At 41.8% G+C, this 22,532-nt stretch overlaps 1 protein-coding gene across 5 annotated transcripts in view; it reads left to right on the top strand.

Moving 5' to 3' along the window:
- Positions 1–22,532, top strand: part of mtmr4 (myotubularin related protein 4) — an 83,495-nt gene that overhangs the window by 10,305 nt on the left and 50,658 nt on the right. The window contains exons 1-2 of one of the 5 annotated variants that reach the window (XM_074671930.1): positions 3,581–3,683; positions 4,710–4,810. In XM_074671930.1, coding sequence (XP_074528031.1) covers positions 4,808–4,810 — 3 coding nt within the window. In that variant the 5' untranslated portion in view covers positions 3,581–3,683; positions 4,710–4,807. Of the gene's footprint in view, positions 1–3,580; positions 3,684–3,933; positions 4,056–4,709; positions 4,811–15,511; positions 16,053–22,532 lie in introns of those variants that run through there. The other 4 variants (XM_074671929.1, XM_074671928.1, XM_074671931.1 and 1 more) reach the window with 4 other exon arrangements.

The raw sequence follows: 22,532 nt of genomic DNA, 5'->3' as shown, positions 1-22,532 counted from the left end.
AGGGAACAGTCAATCACATCAAAGGAAGAAGAAAACCCGGAAATAGCAGGCTTCGCCGGGCAAAACGAGCAATGGAGGAGCTAATACTGCTGGTATCTGAATATCCAGAGCTCTACAATAATAATAAAATCTTTCATATGCACATCATACAGTAAACAGAAACTATAAGGTACTACTCGGGGGGTAGTGTTTTCGAGGAGGGAGTGTTGTGAAGGACTTTTGGGCGGGCTCTGCTGTGACATCCGCCGAATCACCTCTTAGTCACTGCCGCCTGTTACCCCATGCTCATGCCGCGGCGGCAGGAGCCGCTTTGAAAAACGCTCTGCGTTTCAGGGGTCCCCGCAGGCAGAGAAGCGGTTGAAGGGGCGCTTTAGTCTAAAATTTGAGCTGACATCCAAATATGACACATACCATCACACAATAAATGCCCGGCCTCACACGCTTCTGAAAAGACTGAGGATTTGATTTTCAGTTAAAAAAATGTTATACAGAAAAAAGTGGTAGTTAATTTTTTTTATAAATTGTTTCCATCACGTTTTCTGCCCAACAGAAAAAACTGAAACATTTAAATTTCTAACACTCTCAGCACCATCTGCTGCACACCTGGAGAGACCTTGGCTTTCACTAGAAGTGATTAACAGTTTGTGATGATTTTGATGTGTGGTTTTAGATTAGGAATGGGAGATGATTCTAGTATTATCCCAAATATTATCTCATTACAAAAAGTTACTTTTTCATTGTTTTCTCAGGTGCTTAGTTGTAGTGCTGTACCCCCACCAAGCAGTGGCTGCAGCACATACTAAAGCTGTTTGCAAACTCCATTATATAACAGGAGAAGAAGATTCTAGGTGAAACCGTGTCGTGGAGGTCTGGTGGCTGCATCAGCTACTGCTGCAAAAGCTATAGAAGAAAAAAAACAAGTAACAGTCGCTGAAATACAGGTGATCCAGAAACTGAGAGAATGACAGAGACCGAGCATGGCCGTTAAGTGTCAACAAACACCAGCTGATGCTGAGTCATGGAAACACTGGCATAAAGGTTGTGACAGCAGAATCTCTTCCTGGTGAGCACACAAATGAATTGTTACCTCGATGTGTGTCACGTGGAGCTTTGTGGTTGTATGACTGGATTCCTAAATGATGCACATAAAAGATAACCACAACCTGAGTACAAGCCTCTGGATTTTATTAGAACATGTAAAACCAAAAGCAGAAAAGAGCAATATTAGTTTTTTTTTTTATTGATTAGCCGTGTGTTCCTGCGAAACACAGGTGTAGTAAACCAATCGTCAGTGACTATCTACTGGTACTTTAGCTTGAAACCTCCATCTTTACTTCAGAGTTATTTGTTGAAAAGTGCAGCCTTTACAAGACATTTGTGCAGTCATTTTTAAAAAGTTTTTTAATCCAGCCACCTGATCAGCAGTGGTACCCTTGTAACCCTAAAAATACTGATTTGGGCCCATACCATTTTTTTTTCAAAACTGACAGCATATACCTTCAATGTTCCAATCTTATTTAATATCATTGAAAAATACCACTGAAACAACAACATCTTTTTGTTTTAACTTAAACAACCAATGAAGTGTCATGAGTTTTAGGTCTCAGAGCAAAAAGCAACAATGGCGGTCAGACCTTCCTGTAAGTATATAAGAACAGTTTAACATGTAAGGATGGGCTGATCTAGGCCTGTCACGATAATCAATAAATCAATTAACTGAATGATAAATAAAAACTTCCTCGGTAAGTTTGCCAGCCTCGATAAACTGACACGTGCATGCATGTTTGTTTTCCTCCTCTCTTTCGACCAAAGAGGCTGAAAGAGAAGATGGCTCACTACGTCTATCTTTCCTAACATTGGGGTGCAGAGGTTCTATAGCGGATTTAGCAGATTTATAGCAGAGTGAGCATCTGTCAAAAATGCGATCTTTGGGGTGAAGACGGGGCTGCTCGCGCGTTCACACGGAGAGAGCTGAAGCTAGCGTCCTGAGGGGTAAGGAGGAAACACACGCTAATATGAGTGATGGCACCAAAGATACGGTTCTTAAGCCGCCTGTCACAGTCACAGTGTGGGAATATTTTGTTTTTTATTAGAATGAACAAAGTGTGAGCTCATGAACACCAACAAGCTGATATGTCGCATTTGTTTGAAAATAGTGGCGACGAAGAAGAAGAAGGGGAGGTGCAGTGGAGCCTTGTTCTTTGACAATCCGCTCTTACTGAGGCTTTTAGTCTGCAAAGTAAATAGAAATAAAAGCACCAAATGGTGGGCGCTCAAAGACAGCTACATTGCCAAAGAAATGCAGCCCTTCAATACGGTTGAAAGCCAGAAATGTTCAAAATGTTTGACACAGTACGGATTGATTGGGAAAAAGTACATGCTACAAACAATTCAGGAACTGTATAAACTCCCTTTTATTTAGGCTATAGTTTTTATTGTTGTTATTTTTTTGGAGTTTCGTTTTTTCTTTAGAGACAGGGTCTATGTTTTATTGTTTTTGATTAGTATTAATTATTTTCATTGACATGTATTTTTTTTCTAAATCAGAGTCCATTTCATTTTTATTGTATTTTTTTTCTCTTTCTTGTTTATTAAATTTGTTATATTTTTTTGTTTAATTTATTTTTTTTTAAATATCCTGACCTTTTAATTACAGTTAGATACTCTGAACAAATTAAAGTTTCTTGCTTTTGATACGGTGTACTCACTTTATCTCATTTATCATAATTACATCAATGAAAAAATGGAAAAAAAAATCAAAATAATATTGACATTAATATTGTTTATTGGCAATAATATTTTGGAAAATTATCATCTAGCAAAATTTGTTATCATGACAAGCCTAACAACAAACATGCATTCACATGGTGATATATCGAGGCTGCAAGATTATTGAGTTCATGTCATTTATCGTATGATTAATTGATGTATTGTTTGACGATCTTCCCTAAGCTCTGGTAGACATTTATAACTATCTGTCCAGCCTAAACTGTGTGCTCAGTTAGAAGTGTAAGAAGTTATAAAAATGACAGCAGCTGGTTGAACCAAAGCGACCATGAGCCAACATCTGGGTCATCTGAACCTGAGTTCCAAGTTTTTTTCAAACAGCAGATCTCTGGTTTGTGCAGCATGAAGTTTTGCTTTTTCTTGAGTGTTTTTGTGCTGAATCAGTGTTTGACTTTTCTTAATGAATAATAACTCTGATCAGGCTTTTGTGTTCTCTTTCTTTCAGCATGTTTAAAAAGTCTGGCTCTATTTCTGTGTAAAGAGGTGACTCATACTGCCCGGGGTACAGAGTCGTACCTTTTCAAAGCAGTTATGACCAGTTGCCTACATGTGGAGTTTCTGTATTCATTCCTTATTAGTGCTGAACGCCGTCCCTGTTGATAGAATGAGTCATGATGAGCGGAGGTGGGCGACAGAGAGCCAGCTCGTGCCCTGTAGTATGGCTCCTTTCGCTCTGAGAAGCCTGGCACTGAGGGAGTGGGAGGGAGAGGGAGTAAGCCGTGGAGAGGGAGCATGAGCAGGAGGGAGGGAGGGAGGTATGTCATGCTCTGGATTACAACCAGAGTGTTTGGGAGACGAAGTCTGCTGCTTCTCTGCAAGGCACTGACTTTAAATCCACTTTAAAGTTGGAGAAAAGTTTCAAGAAAAGTTTGCAGCCTCTGCGGCACTTTGTTCAGGTGAGAAACATCGACTTTGGTAGTATTTTCTGAGTGGAGAGTAGTAGTTTTTCTTTTTTTATATGTTGGAGCGTGTGCAAAAGGGGGTGTGTCTGGAAAAAAAACAAGTGCAGGAAAGTAGGACAGGGAGATCTCTAATCTAGTTCAAGTTGTTTCCTTTTAATCAATGTATAATAGATATGTGTCGTCCTAAACACAAGGAAGGGAACACGCAGGCTGTGTTTTGTCTTGCTGCCTGTTTGTTTAAACCCTGTGTAGTAAACTTACACTGGGCTTCCTGACTGAGCAGCATTCACAGGAAATGAATGCAGCTCAGGTTTAGAGCAGTTTTCTTCACGGTGGCTGAATGAATCAAGTGTTTCGCACTTCAAAGTAAGTGTTTAAATTATTTTTCTGACACCAACTAATCCCTCTTGTGTTCGTGTTGGTAGAGAATCACGATAACTTCTGAGTGAAGGCACCTGTTGGTGTGCACTGGGTGTGGACACCAGTTGTAAACTTTGTCCACATCGGCAGTCTCCTTCCTCCGCACTTATCTGTTCTCTGATAATCTCGTGAAGAATGTTCAGTTTATGTTTCTTGTAAACCTGATTTTCCCCCATCAGGTGGGGTCAGCTGAGGTGATCAGACTCCACACATGTGGCTGCATGCCTGTCTGCAGCGCTGCATGCTCCAAATGTTTACACTCACTCGATCTCGTTTCTATGGTCTGCTTCGTCTTGTACCAGACACTTCAGCCGTCACTCAGAATGAGAAACACTCGTCTGTAAGATGCTGGATTTGAGGCTTTCAAACAGGAAGTATGGAGTTGATCAAAAATGAAATACATCCATGTGTAACCTTTTAAAAACGTCAGTGATTTAAGGGTCAGCTTTTCTTCGTCTGTTTCTCTTTAAACCAAGAAAGGCTTGTCTTTGGCGACCAGCCATTTACGCAATCACTCACGCTCAAAAGCCACCCACACACAATCACACTCACTCACACTCACACCCTATGGCTGAAGGTAGTGTGTTTGTACTTTTGCAGGAACCATTGCTGGCACAGCTGAGCCCAGTAGACTGGAGGAGAGGGAGGGATCTGAAGAGGAGCGCCCAGACCGACTGTCTACAGCACCGGCAGGCAGCATGGTGAGCCAATCACACCAGAGGGGAGTGGAGGGGAGGGGATGCTTTATGTTTGTATACACTCAGCTGCAGATTCCTGAGTGCCGCTCTGAGCTCCATGCGGGCTTTTTGAGGATAGAATGGCAAGTTCGAACCGTTTCACTCTCACAGGAAATGGCACAGCACTCCCACAAGCTGAAACAGCGCTCAGGGTGTTGCGACATGCTACAAAAACTTCTGGCATTTATTCTTGACTCACCACACATGTGGTTTGGAGCTGCATGCTTAATTTTGCTTATTAGGTCAAAGTGTTCATTTTCTTTTTCAGACAGTTTTCTTCTGTTCATGTGTTTGTTTTTGCAGCAGTTTTAACAGAGCATATAATGTGATTTCTGTAACAACTAAAGAACCCATATTTTTGTGAGGGTGTCCTGGCTCTTATTTGCATGCAGGCTCCATTGAGAGGTGGATTAAAGTTCCCCTTGCAGCATAGTGCTAAAAGTTTGCTGAAATTTATCACTAGAGACGTTTAAAGGGGACATATCATGCTGATCCCTGATATAATACTTTCATATAATATAATAAATTTGAAAACAAGACCTTACACCCCCTGAATTTTCAAAAAATGAGATATTGTATTTTTTCTGATATCCTAGAAAGAGATTTGATGCCTCTGAAAATAGGTCATTGACATTTGGCTGCAAGATTTTGACCGTCGTGACGACACGAGGTACATTTCTTTTTATTGGAGTAATCTGATAAAGCAGCTCCTCCTCTGTGATGTCAGTTAGTCACACAACCGCCACCAAGGGATACACCCACCAAGAGCGGACTGACTGAGTGCTGGATGCAGGGACTCTGCTCTGCTGAGCAGCTTGGCTTTACATGGTGGATTAGCAGTTAAAACACTGTAGTTTTAGCAGACGTCGTAATACTTGTGAGACTGTGATATTTGCATGCTTGTTCTGACATGCACTGTGAACCTGGACCACAATAATGCTGCGGTAATAACATAGTGACGAACTGACGGTAGAGGCGATCTTTAGACTACACTTTCAGCATGATGGATAAAACAGACAGAGAAAAGTGAAGGAGCAGGATGGAGCCCTGTTATAGAGATAGTTTATTGGTGAAGTCTGCCTATATTTCCACGTATAAACTATACCTGTTACAGTACCGGTTTGACTCACCACACTGAAGCGTCCTGAGATGATCTGTGTCCAGGTGGATTTTCTTCCTCCTGAGCTGCAGAACCGTCCGGTTCTGACTCGGGGTCCAATACAAAAGGACGTATCCTACACTCTGCCATTTTATTAGTGCTATCAATGCCTTACGGTGAAGTTTTGGCAAACAGCAAACTCGCTCGGTCTGCTCCATCCAATATGGTGATTTTGTAAATACTGCCATGCTGCAAAAACTGCCCCCTGGCTCTACCCCCTCCGCCCCTCTGATAGAACTGACCAATCAGAGCACAAAGGGCTGTGACGTTGCGAGGTTACTGGAGGTCATTCTGGAAACAGAGCGTTTCAACAAGATCTTCAGAACGGCCTAAAATGAGGATATTGAGAACGCTATTGTGGGGCAACGAAGGAACTAAATGACTTGTACTGAGGGCAGAAATGCTTTACAGGCATCCTAGTCTGGCATAGTGAAAAGGAGAAACAAGCATGATATGTCCACTTTAAATTAAAAGTGATTTAAAAGAAAGTTGCATCCAGTCACATGATGAATTTGTCCATGTTTTTGAGTCTTAAAACGAGCTACTCCAGTTGATTTTTTCACACAGCCTGGAATCTAAACTGGAGTAAAAGTCGATTTTCCTCAGGCACCATCTCTCTGCTCTCCAGTAGTAGTTTCCTCAGCAGGGTTACGACTTTATTGCAAAGTTTGTTTCATTCAGGAACGTGCTGGTGCATCAGTAAAAGTGCTCTGTAGCACACAACAGATGTGAGGCTTCGTCTGCCACGTGTCTCTTCTACGCATACAAACTGTTCCTCACATATAACACACACACAGTGAATGTGACATCAGGGATCGTCAAATGAGTGTAAACCTCAGCTTGATGCCTGGAACATGAAATGTGTTGCTGTTGTGCAGTGGTTGAGACGCCCCCCTGATGCTCTGGTACAGAACGTGCTGACCTGGACTCTGTCCATTCATCTGCCCTCTAGTGGATGCAATTGGCTATAACGCTTTGGGCAAAATTGAGGCCTTTTTTTATTATGTGCAATGTTCCTCAAAGTAATCATTGTAAAATCACAGAGGGGTAGTTGTGGGGCTCCGTGCTGCTACGTCAGTCTCTGATTTTACTGTATGTGAGACAAATAGTGGTTTGTGGAGTATGCTGCTGCAGTCATGGCTCCAGGGTTGTAATTATAGTGAGGCAGAACAAATAAAATGGGCATGATGCAAGACATTTGTAGGTCACAGCTCTGCTTACAACTCAAGGGAGACATGCTGCATGTACTTTTTTTAGACAATTAGTCCAAAGTTTAAAGCTGGAGCTCAGTTTGAGGGTGAATGTGTGATTTGTTTCAGTGTTATCACAGCACATTAAGGCTATCCTGTGTTGTGATAGCAGAGATATACATAGCTGTTTTTTAGGAGGACCCTGGGCACTGGGTGTTCCTCTTCTTCCCTGTTCAGCGTACAGTGAATGTTCCTCAGCCTGGTCAGCCAGAGAGGGGAAGCAGTGACCAGAAGAGCAACAAATTCCTCTTGAAGCTAGTGTGTGCAGCTTTTATGGGACAGAAATAGGAAGTGTAACAGGAGGATGTGTGTCCCGAGGTTCTGGTCAACTGCCTCCACAGAATGCCAGCCTGGCTGACTGCCCAGCTCGCAGCCTTTTTATGGGACACACACACTCGAGCTGTGGGCTTAATTGATGGCGGGGCTGACAAACAAATAATGTGTCCAGCGAGGCAGGTTAAATGAGAGTGCAGACCCCAGATCGTCCTGGGGTAGTCCTGTGTTAAAGGGTGATTTCAGACATTTTCACTGGTCTCTACTTCAGGTGTGTTCAATCAAACGTGCGTTGGATTGCATGTAGGCCTGTCATGATAACAAATGACGATAATTTTCCAAAATATTATTGTCGATAAATGATATTATTGTCAATATTATTTGATTTTTTATCCATTTTTTCATTGATGTAATTATGATAAATGGGATAATAAAGTGAGTACACTGTATCAAAAGAAAGAAACTTTAATTTCTTAAGAGTATTTAACTTTAATTAAAAGGTCAGGATCTTTTAAATAAAATAAATTAAACAAAAAATATAATAAATTTAACAAACAAGAAAGAGAAAAAAATACAATGAAAATGAAATGGACCCTCTTTTAGAAAAAAATACATGTCAATGAAAATAATTAGTACTATTCAAAAACAATAAAACATAGACCCTGTCTCTAAAGAAAAAACGAAACTCCAAAAAAACCAACAACAATAAAAACTATAGCCTACATAAAAGGGAGTTTATACAGTTCCTGAATTGTTTGTAACATGTACTTTTTCCCAGTCAATCCGGACTGTCTGTCAAAAATTTTGAACATTTCTGGCTTTCAACCGTATTGAAGGGCTGCATTTCTTTGGCAATGTAGCTGTCTTTGAGCGCCCCCATTTGGCGCTTTTATTTCTATTTACTTTGCCGACCAAAAGCCTCAGTAAGAGCAGATTGTCAAAGAACAAGGCTCCGCTGCACCTCCCCTTCTTCTTCTTCGTCGCCACTATTTTCAAACAAATGCGACATATCAGCTCGTTGGTGTTCATGAGCTCACACTTTGTTCATTCTGATAAAAAACAAAATATTCCCACACTGTGACTGTGGCAGGCGGCTTAAGAACTGTATCTTTCGTGCCATCACTCATATTAGCGTGTGTTTCCTCCTTACCCCTCAGGACGCTCGCTTCAGCTCTCTCCATGTGAACGCGCGAGCAGCCCCGTCTTCACCCCAAAGATCACATTTTTGACAGATGCTCACTCCGCTATAAATCCGCTAAATCCGCTATAGAACCTATGCACCTCGATGTTAGGAAAGATAGACGTAGTGAGCCATCTTCTCATTCAGCGTCTTTGGTGGAAAGAGAGGAGGAAAACATGCATGTACGTGTCAGTTTATAGAGGCTGTCAAACTTACCGAGGACGTTTTTATTTATCGTTCAGTTTATTGATTTATTTATTATCATGACAGGCCTAATTGCATGTGTTTTCAGATGTACAGAACACACCCAGAGGTAATTTAGTTTGCTGCTGCAACAGGTTTGAAGTTCCATAATGAGAGATTAAATAGAGAGATTAGAAAATCAAATCATCTGGTGAATATTACTCAGAACAGAGGACATGAAGAGACATCATGCAACATAATTCTGCATGTGCTGTGTTCTTGCTGCATCAAACTGCATTTCTGGGTCACTTTAAAGACTCTGTGCTGGTCAGCAAACGATATTTCCATCTGCTCTCGGTTGCTGTTGATATAAGAGTTATCTTCTTTAGGTGGGATTGCCAAGCGTTTGTTCCAGCAGCTTGTTCCACAGGTAACATGATCCTTTTAATTCTGTCTTGTGAAGCAGCTCTTAATTGCTTCTCAGCCCACAGCCTCTTTTTTCCCCCCTGCAACAAAACAGGAAGTATTGAGTTCATCTGTTGTCCACTCATGCTGCAGCATTAGAAACAGGATAATAGAAGCATGGAAAAGGGGACAGTGGAGTTGTTTTACCCCTGCTCTCCCTCCCCACAATGCACTGTAATGCTACCTTGTAGGGCTGACAGGACTATGAGGTAAAGTTTGTGTAGGCATCGTGCAGCTTGGGTGTTACCGCCCTATTAGATGTCACCTGCTTACACAGGATTAGGTCACTCTTTGCACAGGGTTTCTCCTTTTTTCAGAAAGCACTGGATGCTTACAGGAGAAATAAACCTGCAGAGTTCATGGCAGGTTGTTGTTAATAATTCCACCTTTGTTGGACTGTGACTCTTAACACTGTTTAACTCAGCTCTGGTACTTCATCTTGTGGGATTTTCAGAAAATGTCTTGAACAATTCAGGAAATTAGGCCTGTGAAGTTTTTCAAAGCTGTTAACCTGGCGTGTTCCTTCCTGAAGTTAAAATGTGTGTGTGTGTGCGTTTGTGTGTGTGTCTGTATGTGTTTGTGAGGGGGGGGTATCTTGCAGTGAAGGTCACGCTGTACCGTTAACAGCATATCAAAAGCCCTGTTTCCACCAAGCAGTCCGGTTTGGATCAGGTTTGCCTGACCCTGATAGCCTTTCCACACCCAACTGTGCCCCCTTGTGGTAGGCAGGGTGTAAGCCAGATGCCGATAGCTGCATTATTTAAATAGTTGTGTGATGCTGTAGCAGCGCAACACAGTGTACCTCGCTAGTAAATCCAACAAAGACAATAAACGTGGCACAGTAAACAAAGAGGAATGATGGAAGACATCCGGCAATTCGTCCTCTTTGTGATTGGCATGTGATTCTTTTGTACCAAGAACAATCAAGCTTTGTTTCAGAGAAGGCTGCCGTTGTGGCATGGTAAGTGACGACTCTTTCGACCAATCAACAGTCTGCAGTGTTGTAGCTCCACCTTCCAGGATCAGATCAGTTCAGTCTGGCACCCCTACAGAAGGGTCCCAAAAAGTGGGACAGTACGTCTTGGTTATTTGGGGATCTGTCCTTGGATTAATCAGTGGAAACTAGGGATGTCCCGATATTACATTTTCACTTCCGATACAATACCAATACTGCAGCATTGAGTATTGGCCGATACCGATTTTAATCCGATACTATATCATGCATACCTTTATGACTTATTTTGTAGTATGTCTATCATGTTAGAAAAGGCTTGATTAAGTGATATTATTCAAACAAAGAACAGTAGTCAGCAACAGTAGGGATGAGGAAAAACTGACCCATTTATTATTAACCAATGGGTAACAGAAACTGCTTATATCGGAGTTTTAGATGCATTCCGAAACGATACCGATATTTGTTTTTCTGCTGATATCGGACCAATAGCCGATATCAATATCGGATATCAATATCGGACTGGGACACCTCCAGTGGAAACCCCGTAAACTTTCACCAACTGAACTGCTTGGTGGAAACAGTGCTCAAGATGGCAGACAAAGCTGTGTGCAGTACTGTAACAACAGTTGTTTGCTATCTCATTGGGTGGTACCTGATAACATTTTCAGTAGATCAGTCGTGAACGTAGAGGAGCAGAAAACTTGTGCTGTCGTCGAGTTAGACTTTGAAGCTGCGACTGGTCATCACGGGCTCAGCTTGGAGTGGATTTTATCTGCTGTTTTCACACAAACTTCTGAAAAAGAAACAATCTTAAGCTCACTTTGGAAATTTTGAGCAATAAATTGAGTGCATGTCAGAAATACTCTCTGGGGTTAGAGCTTGCCTTTATTACTTTTAGACATTATGCTTTCGGATTCACAATTCCACTTTCTGGTTATTCATTATCAAACCAAAAGCTTATTGTTTTTTCCGCTTCATTCAAAATACTAAATAATCTCCTATACCTCCTACCTGCATTTTCTTTGCTATGACGTCACATGTTTGCACCTTGGCTGCCAGTCATTTTCAGAGCATCTTGATCTATCTTTAAAGACAATTGGTTTTTCTATGACTATGCAAACACTAAAACTCGAGTGGACTCTCCTCTTTCATGTCTCTTTTCCTGTTTTTGATCCAAAAAACAGAGAGAACATACTTCTTTTAGATTGGGCTTGTTTTGGGCACCCTATCCTTTGATCCTCTACATGATCTCCATCATCTTTTCTCCCGATTGCGCCGCTCTTTCTTTCTAAACTATGACGACACATCCTCAGTTGGAGCATGAGCTGCCTGAACTTTTCTGACTTGCAGCGTCTCGCTGTGCCTCTATCATCTCACATCTTCTCCTCACATCCATGCTGATCTCTCATCCAAAGAGCACGCCGCTCTCACCCACAGTAGCTTACGAGCTTGATATTAATTGACAAGCTCCACTCCACGCTAAAATTTTTTTTACTTCTGTAGACGCAGTAAACAGCTGTAATTGAATTGAAATCTATAGATGTCAGTGGCAGTTTGTTATAATCTGGATTATCTCTTCATATAACTGATATTTGGCTGAATTATTTCAGGATCAAAATGTTCTTGGTTGTGAGTCAGGCATACATAAAAACAGCCAAAGTAAATCAGAATCTGTTTCTGTAGATCTGAAGCTTTCAAAATGGAAACTTAATTTTTATTTTCTTGGTTAAAAATCTTTTGAGCAATTAAGTGTGGAGCTTTCTTAAACTTATATTGAAAATTTTAGCCACATTTTTTTGATTTCTGTCTCTGAGTGGGTTCATACAGACTCTGCAGTGTTCCCCGGGGTTAGTACAGCATTTATGTCTCACATATCGAACCTGCCCTAATTCCTCATATCTTATTCATATCCCACTTCTGAATCTGTGTGTCAACATGTAGGCTGACACTCTGTGTCAGTGACTCGCTGCCCTCCTTTCCTAAAATAAAACCTGAGACACAACGGGGCCAAATCTGATGCTCACTTTATGGACAGTCCAGGCTGAGCTGGACAGGCAGAGAGGGGGAATGTGAAGCAGGGGGTTTGGACTCTGAACCCCACAAAATATAACTCATGGAGCAGCACTGGGAAAGACTGAACCGTTCATTAAACTGTGCATTTTTTCAACCATATAAAAATATGTTGAAAGCTTTAAATCTTCTCGTTTCAAAGTTTATTGATAAGTGAACCCTCCCTTCTTCTTTTTCCTTTTAGAAAGTCTTTGATGAACTTGCGTGCCTCTCTCTAAGGGGAAACCCGCAGGCTTATAGACTTGATGAGGCTGCACTTGTTCGGGATATGAAAAGTTTTAATCTTTGGGCTCCCGCCAAAGAAATCAACACTACTGACTGAGGTGTTGAGAGATTTCCTGTCCCGGGACAGATAAGCTAGTGGAGCCTTGAAAGCGTTTGTTCTCTCGCCCTCTACCTGCTATGAAAACCAAGGTGGTGCACAATGAACGTCCCAGTAAAGACGTCTCTGTGAGGCTGGTATGTTCAGGTTCTGCTGCAATGCAGAAGACTTGATTTCACTTCTCCATTCTGCTGAGGGGAAATGAATCTAACCACAGGTCACAAGTTTACCATGTGACATGAAAATGATTCTGGGTGAAGTCCTGCTCAATTTATAGAAGTGCACTTTATGGCAGTGGATGCATGAGTCCATTAAGCTGATGAGACGAGAGCATGCTGCACTGGAGTGAATGCAGCATGCCTCCTGCAGCACACGGCTCATCCTCCCCGTTATCAATGACAAAGTCTAAACCTTCAGATCCACTCACATTGTCTTATTTGGGTCTTAAAGGGGACATATCATGCTGATCCCTGATTTATTACTTACATATAATATAATAAATTTGAAAACAAGACCTTTCACCCCCTGAATTTTCAAAAAATGAGATATTGTATTTTTTCTGATATCCTAGAACGAGATTTGATGCCTCTGAAAATAGGCCATTGCCATTTGGCTTCGAGATTTCGACCATCATGACGACACAAGGATCCTTTCTTTTTAATGGAGTAATCTGATAAAGCAGCTCCTCCTCTGTGAAGTCAGTTAGTCACACAACCACCACCGAGATACACCCACCAAGAGCAGAGTATAAATAAAGCTCCCTACTAGCTCTGGCTGACTTGACTGAGTGATAACATAATGACAAACTGACGGTAGAGGCGATCTTTGGACTACACTTTCAGAATGATGGATAAAACAGACAGAGAAAAGTGAAGGAGCAGGATTGAGCCCTGTTAAAGAAATAGTTTATTGGTGAAGTCTGCCTATATTTCCACGTATAAACTATACATGTTACAGTACCGGTTTGACTCACCACACTGAAGCGTCCTGAGATGATCTGTGTCCAGGTGGATTTTCTTCCTCCTGAGCTGCAGAACCGTCCGGGTCTGACTCGGGGTCCAATACAAAAGGACGTATCCTACACTCTGCCATTTTATTAGTGCTATCAATGCATTACGGTGAAGTTTTGGCAAACAGCAAACTCGCTCGGTCTGCTCCATTCAATGTGGTGATTTTGTAAATACTGCCATGCAGCAAAAACCGCCCCCTGGCTCTACCCCCTCCGCCCCTCTGATAGAACTGACCAATCAGAGCACAAAGGGCTGTGACGTTGCGAGGTTACTGGAGGTCATTCTCCAAACTGAGCGTTTCAATGAGATCTTCAGAATGGCCTAAACTGAGGATATTGAGAATGCTCTTGTGGGGCAATGAAGGAACTAAATGACTTGTACTGAGGGCAGAAATGCTTTACAGGCATCCTAGTCTGGCATAGTGAAAAGGAGAAACAAGCATGATATGTCCACTTTAATGAATAAATGAATGAAAGAAAACATCTTCAAATTTGCAGTTCCTAATGATGTTACTCTGCACGTTAACTGGGCGAGTACTGACAGGACATACTGCGGTCAGGGCGGCAGCTGATGCATGTGCAGAGAACATATGTTGAAGCCATGTGGTTAAATAACAATGTCTGGCTGTTATATAACTGTATCTTTTTTTGATTTGTGATCCCTGAGACTCATCTATATGAGATAATTGGTCTGAGGAGATGGTCTGTTTTTGTTCTTGTGGTCATTTTATCTCAGCAGAAACAAACTTTGATGTGTAAATAATGAGCCCATGTCCTCCCTGCTGTGTAAGATAGCAGCAGTTGATTGACAGGTTGTTGAAGTATGGATCCATAAATTCAAAGAAAATAACTCCAGATTTCTTCAAATCTTGTTTTTTGCTTCTGTATTTCATCTGCTTTTTGTCTGGTAGGTTTTGCTTTGCATCTTCTCCTTATCAAAACACTCTAGTGTTATTAATTTAAATACTTAAATAAAGGTTTATTTTTGTCATCCATCATAAAAATCCTTCCTCCTGATGATCTATCCTGTAGAAAGAGGCTTTATTACACAACCCAATTCACCTCGACAGCACACTTAATCCCACTGATAGTACTGCAGTGTGCATGCAGCCTATGCTGTGTGTACTATGTTATATGTATTACATAACGCGGGTCATACAGCTGAAGGCGCATGGCTGTCACGACTCTGCCAGGGAGGAGGACATAAGAGGGTGGAGGGAGGGGCTCTGTGTGTGTGTGTGTGTGTGTGTGTGTTCCCCTGTAGTAACGGGGACACCGTGTCCATCATATACAGCCTGTGACCTTCACTGCAAAGATTTCCTGCCCCTGTGTTTGGCTCTGAGACATGTAGAGATGGAGGATCCTGCAGAATGCTGTGTCACTGAGGATCCCTGCATAGACTCCCTGCTCCTCCCTCCTCTGTCCTCTGCCACACATTTCCCTCTCGCTTTCTGTCCGTGCTGCCGCTTTGCTTTCTGATAATGAACCAGGTGTCTCCTCCATATCTCTCTGTGTGCTGCAGAGCTTGCTCCTGGACTTGTTCTGCGTTCGTCTGAGCCCAGAGAAAGAGCCTCTGCGGTTGATATCAGATATTGCACGTACAGCAACCGGAGCATCCTCCTGTTACTGGCTTCAGCGCGTCGTTGCTGGGGGAGAAGCATATTTATGAGGCGATGTCGGTGAAGGGTGAACAAGGAGGGAGTGGGGGAGGAGTGAAGGATGAGAGAAAGACAGAGGGAGAGATGTGAGCACGTGAATGTGAGGGAGGGAGGTGGATGCGCATGCAGAGGGTGGAGCTTAGCATCAGGCTGTGCTGCCTCTCTTCCTTTCTCTCCTGCTCTCTCTTCTGGCAGTTTCCTCTCATCCATTCGTCACAGTTTGGAGGCTCATCTGCAGTCAATTCATCACTTTCTCCTCAGTTTGAAGTGATTTCGTGGACCCCTGCTCTGGTTGCTACCTTGCTGGACTATCCTCCCTCTTTCAGCCGTGCAACAGGGGCTGTCTGCAGACTCCAGCGTGCTCTCTTCGTACTTTGGGAGTGGTGGGGGAAAGTGGGATCGGTTCCTGAATGAGAGTTGGGCCCAGCGTGTTGTCCCACAGCACCTCTTGAGAAGGGGGACCATCCCAGAGGGTGGGAGGGGGAAGAGGTGCGTCAGGCAGAGGGGTTTCGGAGTGGACGAGGGGAGGAGAGGCTCCAGCTGGGAGAAGAATGGTTATGCCGGCTCCTCGTGCTCCGGTCGTGCTGCTGCTCTGTAGGCTACGTGTCATCCAGGCACGGCCCTGCCTCTCCTCGACATGAGCCTCGCAGGAAGGGTGTCCTGCTCTATGCTCAACTGCTTTGTAAGTGCTTTATTTCAGCTGTTTGTTTCTGAGGGGTGTGTGCACAGGCTTTCTCCTTCAGAGCTCGTCTGCTCGTGTGCGCCTGCCGACAGGTCAGTGGGGGAGGGGGGGAAAGGGGGTGTTGGTCGACACACGTGAGCGCTGTGGTTATCAGTAAGTAAGCTTTGCTGACTCTACCTGCAAACAATTCAATCGCCTCTGGTGCTTTCTCGTGCATGTGATGATGAAAAGAGACTTCATCACTCTCATCAATCATCTGTGAGCTGCTGGTGTGATGATTGACGGGGAGGAGTGAGACGTGTAAAGTGTGTGTGTGTGTAAGTGTGTGTGCTGCTGGGAGCGAGCACATTGTGCTCTCACTGTTCCATCCATGGAGCGCTGAAGTGTCTCACTGCAGTGGAGGATCTGCATTGAGCTGCTAATGCTGCTGCTCTGTACAGGGGTCATGGGCTAATGACTGATGCTGAACAGGTGTTTCTTCAGCTCGCATTTTCAGACAGAGAGGTGAAGAGCAACATGAGGCAGTCAATGAGTTATGTCTCAGGGCCAAAATTAGCTGAAGGCTCACAGGTTAACCCCTGACCCTTCAGCCCAGTGTCTGGATCTTTTCGTGACTAGCTTTGAGTCACTTTGTTTACTGCCTGCACACAGTAAAACTGGTCCACCAAACAATATCTGGAATCTATGAACCTGGTTGAAATTATTTAATAAATAAATAAATATGCAAAAAATAAAAAAATAAATTATATATATATATACATATATATGTATATATATATATATATGTATGTATATATATATATATATATATATATATATATATATATATATATATATATATATATATATATATATATATATATATATATATATAAAGAAATAATAATAATATTATTATTATTATTAATGATGATAATAATAATAATAATAATAATAATAATAATAATAATAATAATAATAATAATAATTATTATTATTATTATTATTATTATTTTTTATTATTTCTTTATTATTGTAATAAGAGCTACAGTTGTGATACTTATAAAAAACTATTTGTTTATTGATCATTGTGTATGCTGGTGTAGAACAACTGGGACAGAATTTAGTTAACAGAACAAAAACTTGCTGAATGTGAAAATAACGGCTGGTGTTTGAAATGACAAATTAGCAGGGAGTTGATAATTATCTTGTATTTCATACCATATTATTCATGTTAAATTTACAGCCAGTAGCCTCCCCCTTTTGAAACATCTCACAACCTGCATAGGGCAAATCTCCCTCAGACATTTTTATCCCTTTTGACCATAAAACAAATGAGTTCGTCCAACAGGTGACTTCAGACTCTGTCAAATAAAAAACCCTCCTCTGAATCAGGGGTTGAGTTTACCTAAGCCTTCCAGCATGAAACTGACAGGACACGACAGATAAACAGCAGCTCCTGACATCAGTACGTGGCACATTCATTGCTGATGGGCTGATGTCTGTCAACAATGAAGCGGTCAACCCAAACCAGTGTTTATCTGACACATAGGTACAGCCCTAATAAATTGACACATACCTACACACACAGAGTGAGAATGTTTGAACGGACACCAAGGACATAAGCTTTATCTTTACAACTAAACTTAGCTGTGGAGTCAAAGCAGCGTTTGTGAAGAGGGCTAAAATCAGCCTCCAAACATGCTCACAGTAATAATACTAAGTTAATACATATTGACATATCGTAGAAGAAACTACTTAATCTACTACTTGGTCCATTCACGACAATGGTTTGAGGATGAAATGCAAAAGTATTGTTGCGTTTCTGCCTCTCTTTTACACGGAAATATTGTTGAAGCCGACCTAAAGACAAACACCTGAAAACAGCCTCCAGAGTGATTTTTTTTTTTTCGTACAACAGTTCCATTGTTACGATCGTGATGGACCATCGTGTTGTGCTTGTGCTGCTCAATCTGCTGTATCTGCTGACTGTATCTGATGCACAAAATGAACATCTGTTGCTCCACTTCTGCTCTTAGCATTCACCAACACACCAAATGATCGGCCCAACTCTAATTCAGTGGAGATCTACCAAAAGCTGCTTCTGGACAAGACAGTTATAGCACCACCTACAGGCTTGGCATGCTTACTACAGCGTTTTCAGCCCCTCTGTGTTTCAGTCAAAACAGATTTCTTTTTCACTGCGTCTTATGTGTTTAAGGGTGAAACATTGTTGTGTAAACGGGGCTTTAGCCACTCAGTGAGCACAGGTTAGCAGAGAGTGTTACAGAGGGTCAAATTGAAATAAACGTGTTACAGGTTTGAACAGTACATGGAAAAATGCACTGAGTTTCCAGTTTCTTGAATCAAATTAACCTTGTTGATTGAGATCTTTTCTCATGTATCTAAAATATATTTTCTTCCTCTCAATAAATTTAGACACTTACCCTGCTGCTGCAGATTCTCACCCCCTGCTAAGAATGGAAGAGTGATTAATTGCGCAGCCTAAGTGTGAACAACGCATTCACAACCAACAGCAGTGGTTGTTGAGATGTTTCACCACAAACGTCGACCTCGTGGCTGCACAAGAAGAGCAGTCAATTCATCGTCTGGTGACCATGAGTGTCTCTTCAGGACTGTGTGCGACCAAAAAGATGATAATTCATTGAAGGTAACTTGCTGGTTGTGTTGAATGTGAACAACCAAACATCCAAAGTTGTTTACCTCCCCCTGACGAAAGGTCAGCATCATAGACTAGGGCTGAACAATTTTTGAAAATAATCTCATTGCAATTTTTTCAGACCAAAAGATACTGTTAATATTTTAACAAGTCTTTTTTGCATTTCTTAAATGAAAGAGAAAAAGGAACACTGGAAAAATGTACTGTCTTCCAGATGTCATTAAGAGTAACAATCCGTACAAAACAAAGTGATTAAGGGGTATGGCTCTGCCAGCGTCTATCATTCTACTGGATGGATCTTTGTAGCTCACATGGGGTTTTTTTTTTGCCAGAAAAAACAGCATTTTAACTTTTGCTGGTTTTAAGGGTGGCCAAATACAAGTTACTATATTCCTTCCAGATCTGTGTACATGAAACTTATTTCTTTTTTTCAAATTGCAGCCTTTGCTATTTGAATATTGCATTCTATTACATTGCGATGTAGGTTTAAAATGGATTAATTGTTCAGCCCTATCATAGACCGTATAAAACATGGACGTAATCTCCCCGACGTCACCCGTCTGTTTCTAAAATGGTAAATGAAGCACATCGGCTATAGCGGCCATATTGGTAGTGGCAAGGGCTTCGCCTACAGCCATAGGGCACTTGTCGGTCACATGACCCTCAGCTGTGCCTCTTATTGGGGGAGCTCGCAATCTTAATATCCTCTGAATGGCCGCGTTAGAAAAAAATTCACCCCCGTACAGTGGGTGCAAGTAGTAACGTTAGCGACTCAGACAGGAGACGTTCTTTGAACCAGGCTGTAAATAGGTTAATTTCTGCTTTGAAAACTGTTTTTTTTGGCTTGGTGTGTTTGTGACTTCCGTTACTTCCAGAGCCAGCCTCAAGCGAACACTCGAGAAACAGATTTTAGCACTTCAGCATTGTCTCATTCTTAGACCAGAGGTTGCCGCTTGATTAGCATACACAAACATCTTGTATATTTTACATCATATGCATCAAAACAGCCTGCAAATATTCATTGATTTTATCGATTGGAAGCTGATGTTGACATCAAAACATCCACCAATCAATGAGGCTCTACTTTGCTTTCCATCCCCGTCTCTTCTTCAAGAAACATTAACCGTTGATTTGTCATGTGGATCAGGAGGACTGTGGCTGCTGGCTCCTCTTCTTTGTCTTTGTGACCAGACATAGGCAGGCGTTGCACAATTTATGAACTGTCTTTCATATGTCTACTGTGGCTGAGTTTGCAGTTCTTCCTCTGCGTCACTCACTGTATAATTTATTATCTACATCCTGCGTTACAAAAGTGGATCACAGCTCTGTCAGTCTTGTTCTGAGGAAGTGGGCTGTAGCTCTCGGCTCACTTTGCATCGTCATGACGATCATTTTGACCCAGCTGTGTAAAAACCATAAATGCTCCTTCTGTCTCAGATATATGGTGTTTATCTCCCTCAGCGTAATGTTGTCTGCACCAAATGGAACTATAAAAAGCCTAATTGAATTCGTTTGAAAGATTTTCCATGACTCAGATTCTATTATACCAGGTGGCTAAATGAGTTAAGGGTGTAAGTACGGCCAAAAGCTTTTTGGGGATATGCTTTATGTCTACCTTCCCACACTCTTTTTTTGTGCCTGTGATGGTCGGATCTTGAGTTTAATCACCCTGCATCTAACAGTAACATCCCCAAGAAGTCTACACTTAATGTGTCTCAACAAATAGAGAAGACATGGGACATCAAGGGAGAGAAAGTTTTAATGTCCTCAGGAGACAATCATGAAGATGAGGCTTCGGGGCACTTAAGCAAAATGCTGGAAAAAAGAGAACAAAATACCTTTTAATCTCTGCACTTCCTGCCAAACAGAAACCTCTGGGGTCAAAAAAAAGAGGCCAACCCAGAAATACCAAAACATGCAGCAGTTACTTTAATGGCCACCAGAGGCAGGCTGGCTTATTGGAGCAATAATATACACATTTTTCCAGCCTTCTAAAAAAGAAAAAAAGGGAAAGAGATCATTTATAGGGGATGCCTTTTAATAGTTTATTTTTTGTGCATCTGTGCCCATTTATCCAGAGACAGTGGGCACAGAGTTGAGCAAAAATATTGAACTTAATGTGGAGCTCAGTTCTCATTCATCTGAGAAAATGCCACCAGAAGTGAGAAAGTTCCCTTTCTCACATTGAAAAATATTTGTAACCTACTGCTGTAAATTCATATTCAACCCAGTCTGATTAATGCAGTCCTATTGTGATCTGAAATTGTGTTGAACCAAGCAGCTCAGGCTGACAGCCACCACAGGGCCAAACAGAGGCAGCAGTCCTTAAAACAGGGGGTGAGCCTGTTTCCTTTCCTCAGTGTTTGGAGTCTGTAATGTTATTAAGTTTCTTTTTTCACTCAGTGTTACCTCCATAATTAATGACAACACCAAATAGGGTGTGTTGTGCTTTATTTTGTATTGATTTCCTTTGATCCCCCCCTTTCAATGATTTTCAGCTAAAAAAAACTTACTTTTCTCACTCTGGTGTTTTACAGAACCCTTATTTAAGCCTCTGTCTGAAATGCTTTATTTTAGCTGCTGTCTCTTTAAGACTCCCAGCCCCACAAACCCCCTTCATTCTGATTGGTCAGCCTTCTCAAGGCCTCACATACCTCTTTTAGAACTGGTGCTGGTGCTAGCTCCAGTTCTAAAAACTGCTGCTAAATAAGCACCAATCTTTGCTGGGCCAGAGTGAAGCACCGACTACTTCAGGGGGCGGGGGCGGGGCTACAAAGACCAACGTTCAGAGATGTAAAACAGCCATTCTCAGAAAGAAAAGCTACAGACAGATTTGTCTTTGAATTTGTTGGCGTTTCCTCATTCAAAACTCAAAACTGCAGCAAAATTGAAGCAGCAATGCATTACCTCTTATACATCAGGTCTGTACCTTGTTTTTCATTTAACGCACTTAATAGCCTTATGTTTATCTAGTTTCACAAAGATTAATTCTACCTCATGTTCATGCTTTCACATTTCTGCCCCTAAGTGTTCACAAACACAGGTACACATGTAAAGGCACACACACACACACAGATGAGCACACTCTGTGTAGCAGTCAGGAAAAATAATGTCACAACCATCACAAAAATAACAGTTTAAAAAAAAAAACTCTGCCTCAGGGCTGCACGATATGGCCTAAACCAGTGTCTCGATAGTTTTGAGCTGCATCCCGATTCACAATATATATCTCAACATTCTGATTACTACTTTTGATCACTATATAAACTATAAAATCAGCCCTTTAATGCATAAAATGACAGCTATATAACAGTTCAAGGAGCCCCTCAGTTGGACTCTTTTAGAATTTGCATAACTAACCCTGCTACTGACGAGATGCGCAACCAAGTTTTTATCTCTCTTTTCCTGATGGAAAAAAAAAAAAAAATCAGCTGGAAAGTTTTCTGGGTGGGCAGGGAGTGAGCTGCTTCCTGTGGCAGGAGCACCAGCAGAAAGTGAAGGAAGTGAAACTGGAAAGAGAATTATATTCATCTTACAACATTTTTGTTTCGCTTTCTACTTGGTGGTGCAACAACCTGCGATATATTGTGTATATTCGACATATCGCCAACCTTCACGTCGCTTTTTTTCAAGCACTTTTGGCACCATTTTTGTTGCTGCCTGCTGCCTCAGACGTCCACAGCCAATGCTGGCCCTCCAAACGGCTACGAATGCAGTGATGAAGTGACGTTTGCAGTGACACAGTGACGTGGCTCTAACCTGGCTCTGGTTACTAGCGCCCAACGAGCACTGATGGAAAAGAAGCATTGGGGGCAGAGACA

The sequence above is a fragment of the Halichoeres trimaculatus genome, unplaced genomic scaffold, assembly GCF_033239565.1.
Source record: "Halichoeres trimaculatus isolate MK-OKI-2021-1 unplaced genomic scaffold, fHalTri1.1 fHalTri1_scaffold_6, whole genome shotgun sequence".
NCBI lineage: Eukaryota > Metazoa > Chordata > Actinopteri > Labriformes > Labridae > Halichoeres > Halichoeres trimaculatus.
Note: the sequence above shows the minus strand (reverse complement) of the source record. Positions and strands in the feature narration are given on the sequence as shown.